Here is a 17,712-nt window from a genome sequence, read left to right on the forward strand (position 1 = left end):
ATTTATTCTATAGAAAGCAGCTATTATTTGGGCCCTGTAAAAGACATTACAGTAACAATCCTTCATTATAAAATGTCTAAGAACATAAGAAAGTTTACAAACGAGAGGAGGCCGTTTGGCCCATCTTGCTGGTTTGGTTCAATGCATGATCTTATCAATCATCTGGTGTATTTAATTTTATATGTAATCCTAGTATTTCCAATGAAACAGTTAAAAAACATGATACATTTTGTACATCTTTTTCTCTCACATCAGTATTTATAGTGAGTTCAGGGTCACTTTCAACACCTCCCGCTATCGCTCCTGTTGCATCTGACAGCTTTTCACAATGCCCAAAGGATACTCCACTCCAGCTTTGAAATCCATGTATTTTACACTGATCGAGCCTGCTCTTCCCCCCAGCACAAGATAATATGATGAGAAACACACAACACAGGCACCAATGCAGCTTGTTAAATTGAGTGGGGTAATGTTACCCTAAAACTCAGCACAGGATTTCAACAAATCAGCCAACTGATTCTGAAATCTAAAACAAAATGGCTAAAATGGTCTAATAGATCAATTAAAAAAATATTCAGAGAACAAAGGCACTTTACACAGCGTTTAAAAGGGACCAAGAACAAAGCACACAGAAAGAGTACTTGGAACTGCAAACACACGTCAAAAAGGAAGTTAGAAAGGCCAAGAGAGACATAGAAATTAGATTTGCTAAGGGGGCGAAAACCAATTCCAAAAAGCTTTTCCAATATTATAATAGCAAGAGAACATTCAAGGAGGTAGTAAAATGTCTAAGAGATACAAATGGCAACATCATAGATGAAGAAGAAGTTCCAACATTAAAAAAAAAAAAAAAAAAGACTGTGTTGTGGGTAATACTACTATATCAGCAAACATTTGCGTTGTGGTACAATTGTTATAAACACACAAACAAACAGGTTGAATAGCTTTTACAAGTGCACAGTAAGGTGCATAGAATTAGATGCGTAAATGCACGCGGGGGAGGGGGGGCTGGCATTCTATCAAGTTGAGAATAAAGCATTTGTTGAAATCTAATTGTTTTGCTGGAAATGACTTCACGATAACTCAAGCACAGCATCTCTTGTCTTCACATGTAGTGAGAAATATTTTGTTGCTTGAGCAGTAACAGATAAAATAGCCCTTTTTTATTTCAATGCATTTGTTTATTGTTGTTGTGTGGCTTCAAGTGCAGAAAATAGCATCACCTGGCCCTGGTGTAACAGTAATAGTGTTTTACCTCCCCTCTCTCTCACTGTGTTTGTACAGACTTCTTTTTTATTCAGCAATACAGATATTGAGGTTGCAAATTAGGAGCGCTGAGTTTAGGAGACCAAGCTGCATTATTAAAGGTGGCAGGTTCCTGTTTGTTTTCCAAGGTGATCTTGCTTAGGTTAATAAAGCCGGTTTATTTATCCCTTCTGTCGGGGGAACACAAGACTCTGATGACATCATGAAATTGGGGGCAGGGCAGGGAGGGTATATGTTTAACACCTTTTCATAGGGGTGCTGTCCTTTAACCTCAGTGTAATGAAATAGCTGACAAATAGTCTGCTTTTTGTGTACAGTATCATTGGCCACACTGTTATAAACCTACTATGTGCACTGAACTGTCTACAGGGCTAGCTTCTTTACTCTCTTTGCATATTTAGTAAGTGACAGTGTTTGATTGTTTCTGCACACAACTGCCTACTTAATCAATCCAATTTATTTTCTATAGCACCTTTCACACCAAGCCACGCCAAAGAGCTTCACATTACAAATCAATGTATTATACATGAATATAATATAATGTAATGTAATGTAATATAATATAATATCAAACAACATCCAAAAACAAATGGGAAAAATAAATAAAAATAAAATACATATTAACAAAATTCTAAAATAGGCCATCCCCATCTACAAAAAGGCCTCTGCATAAAGAAGTGTTTTAAGCTTTGGTTGAAATGCATTTATTGAGTCAGCTTTATGGATTTCAATTGGAAGATTGTTCCACAATGCAGGTGCATAATGACTAAAGGCTCTTCCACCACTAGAGCTGCGTTTTCTCATTGGAGTCACCAGAAGCCCAGGATCAGCAGATCTCAGCTGGCGTCCAGGGACAGAAGGTACAAGCATATTTATTAATGAAAGCAGGGCCATTTCCAGAGCCTTGAATGTCATGAATACAATTTTAAAAATAACTCTATACTTCACCGGAAGCCAATGCAAGCGGGCAAGAACAGGTGTAATATGTTCAAGTCTTTTTGTACCTGTTAGAATTCGTGCAGCTGTATTCTGAGCCTGCTGTAAGCAATTGATAGGTTTATCAGGTAGACCAGCCAATAGGGAGTTACAGTAGTAACATCAGATTTTGCAAGATGCAAACAGACTTGAGACATATTCCGCAAAGTAGAATCAAGTAAGACTAGAAGAAGCCGATTGTGATCCTCCACATTGATATCAGGAGATTCATTAGGAGTGCTGTGCCAGTAATGCCAATAGTTTTCTCAAGGCGATCAGGAAAAATTGCGTGATCACTGGTTTCAAATGTAGCAGATATATCCAAAAAGACAGTCCTTGATAAGAGCCCCTCATGGGCATTCAGCAGGAGGTCATTAACAACTTTTATTTGACTCTGTACTGTGTTTTTCCGAAAACCAGATTGAAATTTTTCAGAGATTTTTGGAAGAGAGATATGCAGAAAACTGAGCAACAACAACCTTTTCCAAGACTTTTGCAGGGAAAGGTAAATTAGAAATTGGACGATAATTAGACAAGACATCAGGATCTAATGTAGATTTTGTAAGTACTGGCTTTACAATTGCCAACTTTAAGCTAATTGGAACAGTTCCAGTTTTTAGGGAGAGATTCACAATATTAAAAATCACAGGAGCAAGCACATCTACACAATGACGGACAATATTAGTCAGCCAGGGATGAAGCAAACACAAGGTGGAACAAGCTTTATTGATAACATCCAAGAAATCAGTAATATCAGCTGTAGCAAAATGCGCAAGTCTACGTGGAGCTACTGTGGTCTTGATGCCCAGTTAAATCTTCACTAGACAGGGTAAGAGAATTCCTTATTGTAACAATCTTGTCAGTGAAGAAATTAGCAGTTATCACAATCCAATACTGAAGTACCTGCATCACATTTTGGTGTTATAAACTGATTAAAAGTTTGAAATAGTACTCTAGGATTCCCTGCCCTCAGTTATAATAGAATAATAATCATTAGACCTGGCAGAATTTAGGGCTAATCTGTAATCAAGAAGGTGTTTTTTTCCGCATTTCTTTGTGAACAACAAGACCTGACCGCTTCCACTGGTGCTCCAGTTTTCTACCACTTGTTTTTAGAGCCCTAAGCTCGTCATTGAACCAAGGAGTAGAACTTATTTTAATAATTCGAGTTTTAAGTGGGACAATATGGTTAATTGTGTTTGTCAAGGTCAGATTGTAAAGTGCCACGGTATCATCAACGTTACTCGGTACTACATTTACTAACAGAGAAGAGGCAAGACAGTCACTAAAGACCACTGGGTCTAAAAGACTGTGTAAGGGGAGTCAAAAGAAGGACAATTCTACATGTCAAGCTGGACTCTCTCAGGAATGAGTTCCATGTCCACTTTGTGAGCCAGGGTTCCCCTGGCTGAACAGCAGGAAGTTGGATCTGTTTGTTCACTCTCTGTCTAGACAATGTGACCAGCAAGTATTTTGAGTTCACAGAACTGTTCTGTATGTCAAAATCCACCATGGGCATGTACTGTACAGAGGCTCCTCATAATCCCATAATAGAATTGATGGTGAAATGCAATCTGGAACATGTGGATCACTTCAATGTGTAAATAGAACGTCTAAGTACAATTTTAGTAATACTTTATATAAATCATATTAGATGCTCTGCTTTATAGAGCACTGATTCAATCAGTAACAGTCTAATATAACCAAGATTCAACAGGCCCTTTTATGTCAGCTGAATCAAAATGAGGAAAAAAAAACTGTCCAGCGTGGCAATCACAGCATTGATTTTGGCAGCATGCAGTATCATATAAGACGTAGTTGTTTCAAGCTCATTAGAAGAATGTGCTGTACAGAACGCAGTGTCCAGTGTGAGGAGAGTGAAAGGGCATTAGAAGAATGTGCTCTACAGAACGCAGTGTCCAGTGTGAGGAGAGTGAAAGGGCATTAGAAGAATGTGCTCTACAGAACGCAGTGTCCAGTGTGAGGAGAGTGAAAGGGCATTAGAAGAATGTGCTGTACAGAACGCAGTGTCCAGTGTGAGGAGAGTGAAAGGGCATTAGAAGAATGTGCTCTACAGAACGCAGTGTCCAGTGTGAGGAGAGTGAAAGGGCATTAGAAGAATGTGCTCTACAGAACGCAGTGTCCAGTGTGAGGAGAGTGAAAGGGCATTAGAAGAATGTGCTCTACAGAACGCAGTGTCCAGTGTGAGGAGAGTGAAAGGGCATTAGAAGAATGTGCTCTACAGAACGCAGTGTCCAGTGTGAGGAGAGTGAAAGGGCATTAGAAGAATGTGCTCTACAGAACGCAGTGTCCAGTGTGAGGAGAGTGAAAGGGCATTAGAAGAATGTGCTCTACAGAACGCAGTGTCCAGTGTGAGGAGAGTGAAAGGGCATTAGAAGAATGTGCTCTACAGAACGCAGTGTCCAGTGTGAGGAGAGTGAAAGGGCATTAGAAGAATGTGCTCTACAGAACGCAGTGTCCAGTGTGAGGAGAGTGAAAGGGCATTAGAAGAATGTGCTCTACAGAACGCAGTGTCCAGTGTGAGGAGAGTGAAAGGGCATTAGAAGAATGTGCTCTACAGAACGCAGTGTCCAGTGTGAGGAGAGTGAAAGGGCATTAGAAGAATGTGCTGTACAGAACGCAGTGTCCAGTGTGAGGAGAGTGAAAGGGCATTAGAAGAATGTGCTCTACAGAACGCAGTGTCCAGTGTGAGGAGAGTGAAAGGGCATTAGAAGAATGTGCTCTACAGAACGCAGTGTCCAGTGTGAGGAGAGTGAAAGGGCATTAGAAGAATGTGCTCTACAGAACGCAGTGTCCAGTGTGAGGAGAGTGAAAGGGCATTAGAAGAATGTGCTCTACAGAACGCAGTGTCCAGTGTGAGGAGAGTGAAAGGGCATTAGAAGAATGTGCTCTACAGAACGCAGTGTCCAGTGTGAGGAGAGTGAAAGGGCATTAGAAGAATGTGCTGTACAGAACGCAGTGTCCAGTGTGAGGAGAGTGAAAGGGCATTAGAAGAATGTGCTCTACAGAACGCAGTGTCCAGTGTGAGGAGAGTGAAAGGGCATTAGAAGAATGTGCTCTACAGAACGCAGTGTCCAGTGTGAGGAGAGTGAAAGGGCATTAGAAGAATGTGCTCTACAGAACGCAGTGTCCAGTGTGAGGAGAGTGAAAGGGCATTAGAAGAATGTGCTCTACAGAACGCAGTGTCCAGTGTGAGGAGAGTGAAAGGGCATTAGAAGAATGTGCTCTACAGAACGCAGTGTCCAGTGTGAGGAGAGTGAAAGGGCATTAGAAGAATGTGCTCTACAGAACGCAGTGTCCAGTGTGAGGAGAGTGAAAGGGCATTAGAAGAATGTGCTCTACAGAACGCAGTGTCCAGTGTGAGGAGAGTGAAAGGGCATTAGAAGAATGTGCTGTACAGAACGCAGTGTCCAGTGTGAGGAGAGTGAAAGGGCATTAGAAGAATGTGCTGTACAGAACGCAGTGTCCAGTGTGAGGAGAGTGAAAGGGCATTAGAAGAATGTGCTGTACAGAACGCAGTGTCCAGTGTGAGGAGAGTGAAAGGGCATTAGAAGAATGTGCTGTACAGAACGCAGTGTCCAGTGTGAGGAGAGTGAAAGGGCATTAGAAGAATGTGCTCTACAGAACGCAGTGTCCAGTGTGAGGAGAGTGAAAGGGCATTAGAAGAATGTGCTGTACAGAACGCAGTGTCCAGTGTGAGGAGAGTGAAAGGGCATTAGAAGAATGTGCTCTACAGAACGCAGTGTCCAGTGTGAGGAGAGTGAAAGGGCATTAGAAGAATGTGCTCTACAGAACGCAGTGTCCAGTGTGAGGAGAGTGAAAGGGCATTAGAAGAATGTGCTGTACAGAACGCAGTGTCCAGTGTGAGGAGAGTGAAAGGGCATTAGAAGAATGTGCTGTACAGAACGCAGTGTCCAGTGTGAGGAGAGTGAAAGGGCATTAGAAGAATGTGCTCTACAGAACGCAGTGTCCAGTGTGAGGAGAGTGAAAGGGCATTAGAAGAATGTGCTCTACAGAACGCAGTGTCCAGTGTGAGGAGAGTGAAAGGGCATTAGAAGAATGTGCTCTACAGAACGCAGTGTCCAGTGTGAGGAGAGTGAAAGGGCATTAGAAGAATGTGCTCTACAGAACGCAGTGTCCAGTGTGAGGAGAGTGAAAGGGCATTAGAAGAATGTGCTCTACAGAACGCAGTGTCCAGTGTGAGGAGAGTGAAAGGGCATTAGAAGAATGTGCTCTACAGAACGCAGTGTCCAGTGTGAGGAGAGTGAAAGGGCATTAGAAGAATGTGCTCTACAGAACGCAGTGTCCAGTGTGAGGAGAGTGAAAGGGCATTAGAAGAATGTGCTCTACAGAACGCAGTGTCCAGTGTGAGGAGAGTGAAAGGGCATTAGAAGAATGTGCTCTACAGAACGCAGTGTCCAGTGTGAGGAGAGTGAAAGGGCATTAGAAGAATGTGCTCTACAGAACGCAGTGTCCAGTGTGAGGAGAGTGAAAGGGCATTAGAAGAATGTGCTCTACAGAACGCAGTGTCCAGTGTGAGGAGAGTGAAAGGGCATTAGAAGAATGTGCTGTACAGAACGCAGTGTCCAGTGTGAGGAGAGTGAAAGGGCATTAGAAGAATGTGCTGTACAGAACGCAGTGCAGTGTCCATTAGAAGAATGTGCTCTAGGCAGTGTCCAGTGAAAGGGCATTAGAAGAATGTGCTCTACAGAACGCAGTGTCCAGTGTGAGGAGAGTGAAAGGGCATTAGAAGAATGTGCTCTACAGAACGCAGTGTCCAGTGTGAGGAGAGTGAAAGGGCATTAGAAGAATGTGCTCTACAGAACGCAGTGTCCAGTGTGAGGAGAGTGAAAGGGCATTAGAAGAATGTGCTCTACAGAACGCAGTGTCCAGTGTGAGGAGAGTGAAAGGGCATTAGAAGAATGTGCTCTACAGAACGCAGTGTCCAGTGTGAGGAGAGTGAAAGGGCATTAGAAGAATGTGCTCTACAGAACGCAGTGTCCAGTGTGCTCTACAGAACGCAGTGTCCAGTGAGGAGAGTGAAAGGGCATTAGAAGAATGTGCTCTACAGAACGCAGTGTCCAGTGTGAGGAGAGTGAAAGGGCATTAGAAGAATGTGCTCTACAGAACGCAGTGTCCAGTGTGAGGAGAGTGAAAGGGCATTAGAAGAATGTGCTCTACAGAACGCAGTGTCCAGTGTGAGGAGAGTGAAAGGGCATTAGAAGAATGTGCTCTACAGAACGCAGTGTCCAGTGTGAGGAGAGTGAAAGGGCATTAGAAGAATGTGCTCTACAGAACGCAGTGTCCAGTGTGAGGAGAGTGAAAGGGCATTAGAAGAATGTGCTCTACAGAACGCAGTGTCCAGTGTGAGGAGAGTGAAAGGGCATTAGAAGAATGTGCTCTACAGAACGCAGTGTCCAGTGTGAGGAGAGTGAAAGGGCATTAGAAGAATGTGCTCTACAGAACGCAGTGTCCAGTGTGAGGAGAGTGAAAGGGCATTAGAAGAATGTGCTCTACAGAACGCAGTGTCCAGTGTGAGGAGAGTGAAAGGGCATTAGAAGAATGTGCTCTACAGAACGCAGTGAGGAGAGTGAAAGGGCATTAGAAGAATGTGCTCTACAGAACGCAGTGTCCAGTGTGAGGAGAGTGAAAGGGCATTAGAAGAATGTGCTCTACAGAACGCAGTGTCCAGTGTGAGGAGAGTGAAAGGGCATTAGAAGAATGTGCTCTACAGAACGCAGTGTCCAGTGTGAGGAGAGTGAAAGGGCATTAGAAGAATGTGCTGTACAGAACGCAGTGTCCAGTGTGAGGAGAGTGAAAGGGCATTAGAAGAATGTGCTCTACAGAACGCAGTGTCCAGTGTGAGGAGAGTGAAAGGGCATTAGAAGAATGTGCTGTACAGAACGCAGTGTCCAGTGTGAGGAGAGTGAAAGGGCATTAGAAGAATGTGCTGTACAGAACGCAGTGTCCAGTGTGAGGAGAGTGAAAGGGCATTAGAAGAATGTGCTCTACAGAACGCAGTGTCCAGTGTGAGGAGAGTGAAAGGGCATTAGAAGAATGTGCTGTACAGAACGCAGTGTCCAGTCAAGTCTTGAGCTGTGAGGAGAGTGAAAGGGCATTAGAAGAATGTGCTGTACAGAACGCAGTGTCCAGTGTCCTTCACCCTACAAAAAAAGCATTGTTTTTGAGTGTGCAAATTAGCAGAGCGAAGGTCAGTTTATGTGGGAAGCCAGCTGAGGCAGTTTGCTGTGTAATTGAAACATGTCTGTGTTGGTTTTCCTTTGACGTTACAGAGTTCATTGAGCTGCTTTAGAGAGCTCAGTGGTTTATGAATGAGACACTAAGTCAGGGTGGTGTGTGGAAATCCCTGGCAGGCATGCAATTCAGGAATTAGTGAACCGAGAGCTCGTGACCTGCCTTGATGGGAAATAAAAAAGAATTACATTCCAAGCTCTGCTCTCCTTTGGCACAAGAAAAAGTGTTCTAATTCAGCAGGATGCTTCAGTGTTGCCTTGAGATACATTCAGCTCTGGAATCCATTTCTCCATCACTGACACCTACTTATTACTTTGTGTTGTCTTTACCTTGAGGCCACTATTAACGTTTACTGCATCCTCCTGAGTTCCTGATGGACAACAATAGTCACAGCAGGATGCAAGAGTTATCAAACTCAACATAGCATCGCTGTACTGTCTACAGCTTGCCAGCTTTTATAACCCGATAGCAATGAATCTACAAACTTATAATACATGTTCTGCTTTTTATGCTATAAGTCATGCTTCAGCAGAAATCTTCAATTTATAGCGCCCTAATCACCAGCAAGTCCAAATAAAAACCGCAATTCTCCATGTAGCTGAAAAGCTCACTTTCTGCTGTTTCAGAAGTGGTGACTGTGCTGTCATTCCTCAGTGACTGGCAGGATAGCTGCCTCTTGATGTGACATGAAAGGGAACCTTATTATGATTGGCAAGCAGAATCAGACAGACACGTACTGTAGAGCTGAGGCTGTAACACTGCAACAATAACAGCAGAGAGATTCAGTGCCCAGGATTGCCTATTGCTTGAATTACAATTGAACCAAGATAAAGGGATTCGTTCGCTGTCAGAGGCGGCCTCACTGCTGTCGGCTGGAGAACGATGTCGGAATAGTGCACGATGCAGGATTCATGGATCCCTTCTGCCATTAAACAAAACATGTTTGTCCCTGTCACCAGAAAAGGTCCCTGACCTTGTGTTTGCATTAATATAAATGATTCCGTGTCATTAATTATGCCAGCTGGTTGCGTGGAAGATTTTACCTTGTTATGACGGCACAATTGTACTTTCTGTTGGCAGCCAGCTGAGCTGCTCCTGAATTGAGGCCAGCTTGGATATGAGGTTTGGCACAGAGTTCTGTAAGGCACTAGTCCATGCCCTCCAGAAATATAAGGCTTCTTAACCCCTTTGCTGCTGAAATAATCATCTGTGTTCTTTCTTTCCAAATCCATTGAAGGAACATTAGTACTGCAGTCTTCCTCGTGCACTGTTGCTATTTTCACCATATATTGAACAGCACAGCATTAGCCTTCCTTATTGTTGGTACCCAAGCACGTGGTGTCTGCTTCTGAAGTGTCCTGCAGACAATTTGAGGATCTCCAAGCCTCTACCATACTGCAGCACTGTTTATGAAGGTGTAATACATCAATACAGTTTTTAATTCGCTGAATATGGTTTCCTGAAGTTCTTAACGGAACCAAAAGACCACATTCAACAAGTCAGCATAGGAGTGGAAAGACAGGCCAGCTGAGAGAATTCAAATACTGAGCTTAAGATTTGAATCAGTTAATTCCAACACACACACACCTACCTTAATGATAAGGTTAGGACCATAGAAGAATCACATTCAGGGCAATTCAGTTCATTTTTCAACCCGCGATGTTGCTGAAAAAAAATGTATTACATTTAGAGGGTCATAACGTTCACTGCATCGGGGGCCATTATAGCGCACAGGGTAGGTTGTAAGCGCTGTGGTAGCGTAGTCTCGAGAACAAAGCAAGCAACGGCTCACAGAGAACGTTTCAGGTGTTATAAAGTAATATAGTACAGTTTTTCCATTGACTCATCTTTCTGCACCAGGTAAAGAGCGCGGCTCGTCTTTCTACACCTATGCCAGCAAGTCTTTATGCAACGGTATAATTGCACTGTATAGAAAAAGGTTTAAAGCAATATGTTAGTTGGTGTTGACGCTCATCTTTGCATTATACAGAGGTAGTCTGCCCATCGGTTGCACCTTCTCTTCAGTGAAGACACTCTTTCTCGCTCTGTTTTCCAGGACCTGTCTGGTTCCATCGATGACTTGCCCACAGGAACCGAAGCCACTCTGAGCTCTGCTGTCAGTACCTCGGGCTCAGAGCAGAGCAACCCGTCGCAGTCTCCCTTCTCTCCCCATGCCTCCCCTCACCTCTCCAACATGTGCAGCGGCCCCTCTCCCTCCCCAGTGGGCTCTCCCGTTGGGAGCAACCAGTCCAGGTCTGGTCCCATCTCTCCTGCGAGTATTCCAGGTATGCTCTCCCCTTGGGCTTACAGCTGAACACTCACACACTACTGTATGGTATAGTGCAAAGGAGTCTATAAAAGAAAAAAACTAATGGAATGCTTACTCAGATACAAGCAAGTTCTAGATGAGTCTTGCATAGTCTTCCAGCTCACTATGGAGTGTGACTCATTCAAAGGAAAGGAAGAACAGGGATGCATTTCATGTCTCATGCGGGAAGGGTGGTGCTCCACTGACCCATTAACAGTGTACAATGGGTTGGATTAAAGCTCAGAGAAGTAGCTAAAGAGATTTTAGTGCAGGTTATTTTTAGTATATTATTACTCAATATGCAGCATTTTTTAGCAGTGTTGTTTAGTCACTGACTTGCTTAATTTTATTTCCAAATTGGTCACTAGATTGTATTTATTTGTGATTTATACAGTCAGTAAAGCTTAGTTTACTACAGTCACAAATTATTAAAACAATAGAAAAAAACACCTACAAGGTTTTTCATCCGCAGGTGCAGTTTGGGGAACTTTCATTATGTGTGTCACTGGTGATAAGGTAATAATTAAGGGGATACGCCCGGTACAGTGAAGCTTGTATTTAGAAAGGCCTTTTGTGAGAAGTTTTAGTTGATAAAATAAAAAAAAATAATCCTAGGGACAAGCTACAATCACAGGAATAACGTGATGAAAGAAGCTCTGTGCAGCTGTTTAATAAGCAGAAACGAATCATTCCCAGCTTGTCAATCTTCAACTGGTCTTTTGCTTTTTCATCTCTTATTCTTAGTAAAATGACTCCCATTAAACATTTCCATTGGTCCTTCATGTTTTTAATTGACCAGTGACAGCTGCATATTGCTTTGTATTTCCATTGGTCCTTCATGTTTTTAATTGACCAATGACAGCTGCATATTGCTTTGTATTTCCATTGGTCCTTCATGTTTTTAATTGACCAATGACAGCTGACAGCTGCATATTGCTTTGTATTTCCATTGGTCCTTCATGTTTTTAATTGACCAATGACAGCTGCATATTGCTTTGTATTTCCATTGGTCCTTCGTGTTTTTAATTGATCAGTAACAGCTGCATATTGCTTTGTATTTCCATTGGTCCTTCATGTTTTTAATTGACCAGTGACAGCTGCATATTGCTTTGTATTTCCATTGGTTCGTCATGTTTTTAATTGACCAATGACAGCTGTATATTGCTTTGTATTCTTTACAGTGAACTCGTGGTAAACTAGGTCCTACCTTAAAACAGTACTGCTTCATATTCGTCTTTAATTAACACGTTTTCAACAGAATGCTGTTTACTTTTACATCACTTAATTCCCATGCTGCGTACATGCTGGGATGATGTACACCAATGTGATTTTCCAAATGCACACAAAATATTTCTCTTGAATTAAATTTAAAAAAAGAACCTCTGACTCAAGAGCAGACGTATGTGATGACAAATCATCAAAAGCCATGAACCAGTAAAGAGGCAGAAGTCATTTCAGTGGATTCACACTGACCAAGCAGTAGGGAGTTACATTCCTGGCAAGTCAGTTTTCAGTGACAGCTCTAGCCGTGAATGTAGTCCCTCGCAAAGCTCTTGAAGAGGTGTGTCATACATCTTTCAATCAGTTTTCAGTGGCAGCTCTGACAGTTCTTATGTTCTTCTTATCCATTTGTGACCCCTGGTCCTTGTTTCTTTTTTCAGGTCGAGTAAGTCCCTTGGGTCGACATTGTCAATACATTTTAAAATTTTGAATGCTTAAATCAGATCGCTGCATAGTCTTCTTTGTTCAAGACTGAATAGATTCAATTATTTTAGCCTGTCTGCGTATGACATGCCTTTTAAACCCGGAATAATTCTGGTTGCTCTTCTTTGCACTCTTTGTAGAGTAGCAATATCCTTTTTGTAGTGAGGTGACCAGAACTGAACACAATATTCAAGATGAGGTCTTACTAATGCATTTTAAAGTTTTAACATTACTTCCCTTGATTTAAATTCAACACTTTTCACTATATATATATATATATATATATATATATATATATATATATTTTTTTTTTTTGCCTGCGTGCAGTACCTTACACTTTTTTCTATTAAATGTCATTTGCCATGTGTCTGCCCAGTTCTGAATCTTGTCTAGATCATTTTGAATGACCTTTGCTGCTGCAACAGTGTTTGCCACGCCTCTTATTTTTGTGTCATCTGCAAATTTAATAAGTTTGTTTACTATTCCAGAATCTAAATCATTAATGTAGATTAGGAATAGCAGAGGACCTAATACTGATCCCTGTGGTACACCGCTGGTTACCTCGCTCCATTTTGAGGGTTCTCCTCTAATCAGTACTTCCTGTTTTCTACATGTTAACCACTCCCTAATCCATGTACATGTGTTTCCTTGAATCTCGACTGCATTAAGTTTGATAATTAATCTTTTATGTGTGACTTTGTCAAAAGCTTTTTGGAAATTTAAATAAATCACGTCATATGCTTTGCAATTATCCATTGTCGATGTTGCATCCTCCAAAAAATCAAGCAGGTCCTATGCAGACAGGCTTAAATAATTTAATTTATTCAGTCTTGATCAAAGAAGACTACGCGGCGACCTAATTCAAGCATTCAAAATTCTAAAAGGCATCGACTGTGACCCAAGGGACTTTTTCAACTAGAAAAAAGAAACAAGGACCAGGGGTCACAAATGGAGATTAGGTAAAGGGACATTCAGAACAGAAAATAGGAGGCACTTTTTTACACAGAGAATTGTTGGAGTCTGGAACCAACTCTCCCGTAATGTTGTTGAAGCTGACACCTTGGGATCCTTCAAGAAGCGACTTGATGAGATTCTGGGAACAATAAGCTACTAACAACCAAACAAACAAGATGGGCTGAATGTCCTCCTCTAGTTTGTAAACACTGTCACAAGAATCTGCTTTAGGATAGTAACATTGTCACGAGAATCTGCTTTAGGATAGTAACACTGTCACGAGAATCTGCTTTAGGATAGTAACACTGTCACGAGAATCTGCTTTAGGATAGTAACACTGTCACGAGAATCTGCTTTAGGATAGTAACACTGTCACGAGAATCTGCTTTAGGATAGTAACACTGTCACGAGAATCTGCTTTAGGATAGTAACACTGTCACGAGAATCTGCTTTAGGATAGTAACACTGTCACGAGAATCTGCTTTAGGATAGTAACACTGTCACGAGACTCTGCTTTAGGATAGTAACACTGTCACGAGAATCTGCTTTAGGATAGTAACACTGTCACGAGACTCTGCTTTAGGATAGTAACACTGTCATGAGAATCTGCTTTAGGATAGTAACACTGTCACGAGAATCTGCTTTAGGATAGTAACATTGTCACATCCACTTAGGGTTCTGGAACACTGAACTTTCCCAGGAACTCGTCAGTAATATGAACCCTTTCTATACTGAGTTACTGTAGATTAGAAGAAGCTGATTCTTTCATGCTTTTACAATCACTGGCAATTAGCGTTTTCCAAGGGGGAGTAAAGGAGTCCCCCTTTCCAATATGGAAGCCTAGTAGAACTCTTGACACGTTTGCACTACTATGTCATTGTAGATATAGCTTGTTGTAACCCTTGCATGTCGCATCCTCGTTCTGATTGTATTTTAGAAGTCTTATTTTCACTTACTGTAAACTACACTGCATTTAAATGTGAATCTGGCATTGTAACTCTAGGACACCTGTAAGTCACCTTGGAGTAATAGTAATTGCAATAACCCTTATCCCTCCAAAGCAGTGGAATGGGTTTCTTTCAAACTCTAGGGCTCCATTTCCCTTCACATGATTGTTTGTGTGTTCCTTTTGGGTGGAAATGTTATTTAAAATGGCTGGCTGTTTTAACCCAGGTTTATATGAGATCCTGTTGAACTCGGTGGTACGCTGCTTTAATGGATGAAGACATACTAAAGACTTCTCTGCGCAGAACTTCTCCTGTATAAAGCAGTAATGAGGCCTGTTGTGGTTTCTCTTTGGGGATTCAGATTAGCTCCACTTTAATATTCAGATAATTCAGAGATAAAAGAGTTGTTAAGTACACTTGTAAACTCCAAGCTGAGAAGGCTTGCAGTATGTTAATTTAGCAGTGACGCATTGAAGTTGTTTTTGTGGTTTATTTCTTTGATGAGCCTATGTTGAAGCATACATGTTGATATGCCAACATACATTAATGTGTGTGAGTATATTTTCTTTTCATATTTGGGTGTGTACTTCCCACAGTATGAACACATATTGTCTGTTATGTGCAGTACATCTACAGTTCAGGCCATTTTATTATAGAAATTGCATCTGTAACTCATGAAATCATTGGACCCCACAAGGTTCCTGCGGAATGCTGTTCAATGTACCTGTTAGTGCCTTATGCAGTTATGCCAGTACCTGGAAAAGCATTGCTTGGTTACTGATGTGATGGGAGTTTTAATATAACTCATACTTCCATAAGCCTCTGCTTCTAGATACTGTAACCAATCCCTGCTTTCTCTTTGACTCATTTTTACAGCGTCTCTGTGTTCCTTTCTGAGGCCATGCACATGTGAGTGTGTAGTGCACTGACTCCTTGCACATGTGAGTGTGTAGAGCACTTCCTTGCATATGTGAGTGTGTAGTGCACTTACTTTTACATGTGATTGGGTAGAGCACTTCCTTGCACCTTGAGTGGGTGGGGCACTGACTCACTCCTTGCTCACCCTGTGCTGTGAAAGCCAGGCACTGGAAAATGTTTGTCAAACAGATCAAGGAGACTCTTTTCTTTTGTCTTCTAAAAAAATGTTTTACAAGCGATTAAAGTTATGAAAATAAATGTGTTCTTGAAACCCCAGGAAAAGGTGGTATTTTGGGGATTTATTAATACAGTATTTATTTTCATAACAAAACAAAGAACAAATAATGCCGAAGGTTGCAATTCAATTAAGACGTTTGCTTTAGTTTCAGCAGCCCCTGCACACTGCAGTCAAATGTTCAGCCACAACCTTTAGAAAACAGCACCTGCCCTTAAAACACTTTCAACATGTTATTTATGTTCATTAAATGAATGGGTGTATTGTGGAAATAGCAGGCAGGAGCCATTGGCATTAATTCAATTAAAATCTAGTTGATTGGCACAGCCATTTAGCCATCCCATGAAAAATGAAAAAAGACCCTAAAAAGTGGATTTATTCTGTAGATTAATGGCAGTGAAGCATCATGCAAGCCATACGCTTTGTCGACCCGTCCTGTGAGTCAGAGAGATTCAGCTGGCCATGCTCCTGATGGGCCCTGTCGTTGACTAATGAGGAGCAGAATTAGTTCAGGCGTGAGACAAACCAAGTGCCGCCACCAATCCCAAAATGCATTTATCCTTAATATTCCAGATCTGCATGTGTATAGGTGGTATGAACCAGGGTTTGTTAATGCCAGCATGCCCTTCCAAACAGGATGTGACACGGGAGTCTGTTCTTGCCAGCATACCCTTCCAAACAGGATGTGACACGGGAGTCTGTTCTCACTCCTGCCTGAACACTTTTCCTTTTAATAAGTTACAAGCCAAGGGTGCCTTTGCCTCGGTAGGGCAGATTTGAGACTTAATCGGTATTAACTTGCTTGCTACTGGTATAGAAGTGAAAAGCAAAAAACTGGAAATTTAACAGCTTGTGACACAGCTGTGAGGAAAAGAAAACGTGTACTGGAATTCTAGATTGGATCCTTCTAGTGAGAAGAAAACATGCTGGAAAGAGCTGGATTGGATCCTTCTCATGTGAAAAGAGGAGAGAGAAGAGTGAAAAAGCAAAGATTAGCTTGAATGGTCATTATCTTTATCTTTCTCCTTCTGTTTTGTATCACCTATTATTTCCACTCACCCACATGGACTGTGTGTTGTGAAGTGATATAGTGCGATAGTGTCAATGTAGGTCCTTCCCTCCAGCAATGACTAGAAATGGTTATGCATATGCCTGGAATGATGTTTACAGACTCAAGTGAATAATTTGGTAACCTCCCAATGATACTCAATATCATTTTAACATAATGACATTTGGCAATTTGCAATGCAGCTGGTTTACTAAATCTATTTGCTTTAGAAAATTAATCCATGTTAACCTAAATCAAACATAATTTCATTATAATTATCTCCCTAATTTACAGAACCATATGTTAAAGCAGAGATCCCATTCTAAGGCTGAAATAAATGAGCGTTGCATATGGCACTTGTTGCTGTTTTAATTATTTGTTTACATTTCTTCCTAATTTGGAGCCAATATCTTTGGCACGCATTCTGAATGATGAGCCTTATTGGTAGACGGTGTGGATGGAGACCTGTATTTATCATCCCTCAATAGCACATGAAGATGTAGACCTGTATTTATCATCTCTCAATAGCACATGAAGATGTAGACCTGTATTTATCATCTCTCAATAGCACATGAAGATGTAGACCTGTATGTTATCATCTCTCAATAACACATGAAGATGTAGACCTGTATGTTATCATCTCTCAATAGCACATGAAGATGTAGACCTGTATTTATCATCCCTCAATAGCACATGAAGATGTAGACCTGTATTTATCATCTCTCAATAGCACATGAAGATGTAGACCTGTATTTATCATCTCTCAATAGCACATGAAGATGTAGACCTGTATTTATCATCTCTCAATAGCACATGAAGATGTAGACCTGTATTTATCATCTCTCAATAGCACATGAAGATGTAGACCTGTATTTATCATCTCTCAATAGCACATGAAGATGGAGACCTGTATTTATCATCTCTCAATAGCACATGAAGATGTAGACCTGTATTTATCATCTCTCAATAGCACATGAAGATGTAGACCTGTATTTATCATCTCTCAATAGCACATGAAGATGTAGACCTGTATTTATCATCTCTCAATAGCACATGAAGATGTAGACCTGTATTTATCATC

The 17,712-nt window shown here is 41.4% G+C and overlaps 1 protein-coding gene across 7 annotated transcripts in view; it reads left to right on the forward strand.

The window, feature by feature from the left end:
- Positions 1-17,712, forward strand: part of LOC121317647 (AT-rich interactive domain-containing protein 1B-like) — a 233,649-nt gene that overhangs the window by 146,975 nt on the left and 68,962 nt on the right. For all 7 annotated transcript variants that reach the window (XM_041253804.1, XM_041253806.1, XM_041253809.1 and 4 more), the window contains one exon: positions 10,574-10,802. In XM_041253804.1, the coding sequence (XP_041109738.1) occupies positions 10,574-10,802 (229 nt within the window). The remainder of the gene's footprint in view (positions 1-10,573; positions 10,803-17,712) is intronic.

The sequence above is a fragment of the Polyodon spathula genome, chromosome 6, assembly GCF_017654505.1.
Source record: "Polyodon spathula isolate WHYD16114869_AA chromosome 6, ASM1765450v1, whole genome shotgun sequence".
In the NCBI taxonomy this organism is placed as follows: domain Eukaryota; kingdom Metazoa; phylum Chordata; class Actinopteri; order Acipenseriformes; family Polyodontidae; genus Polyodon; species Polyodon spathula.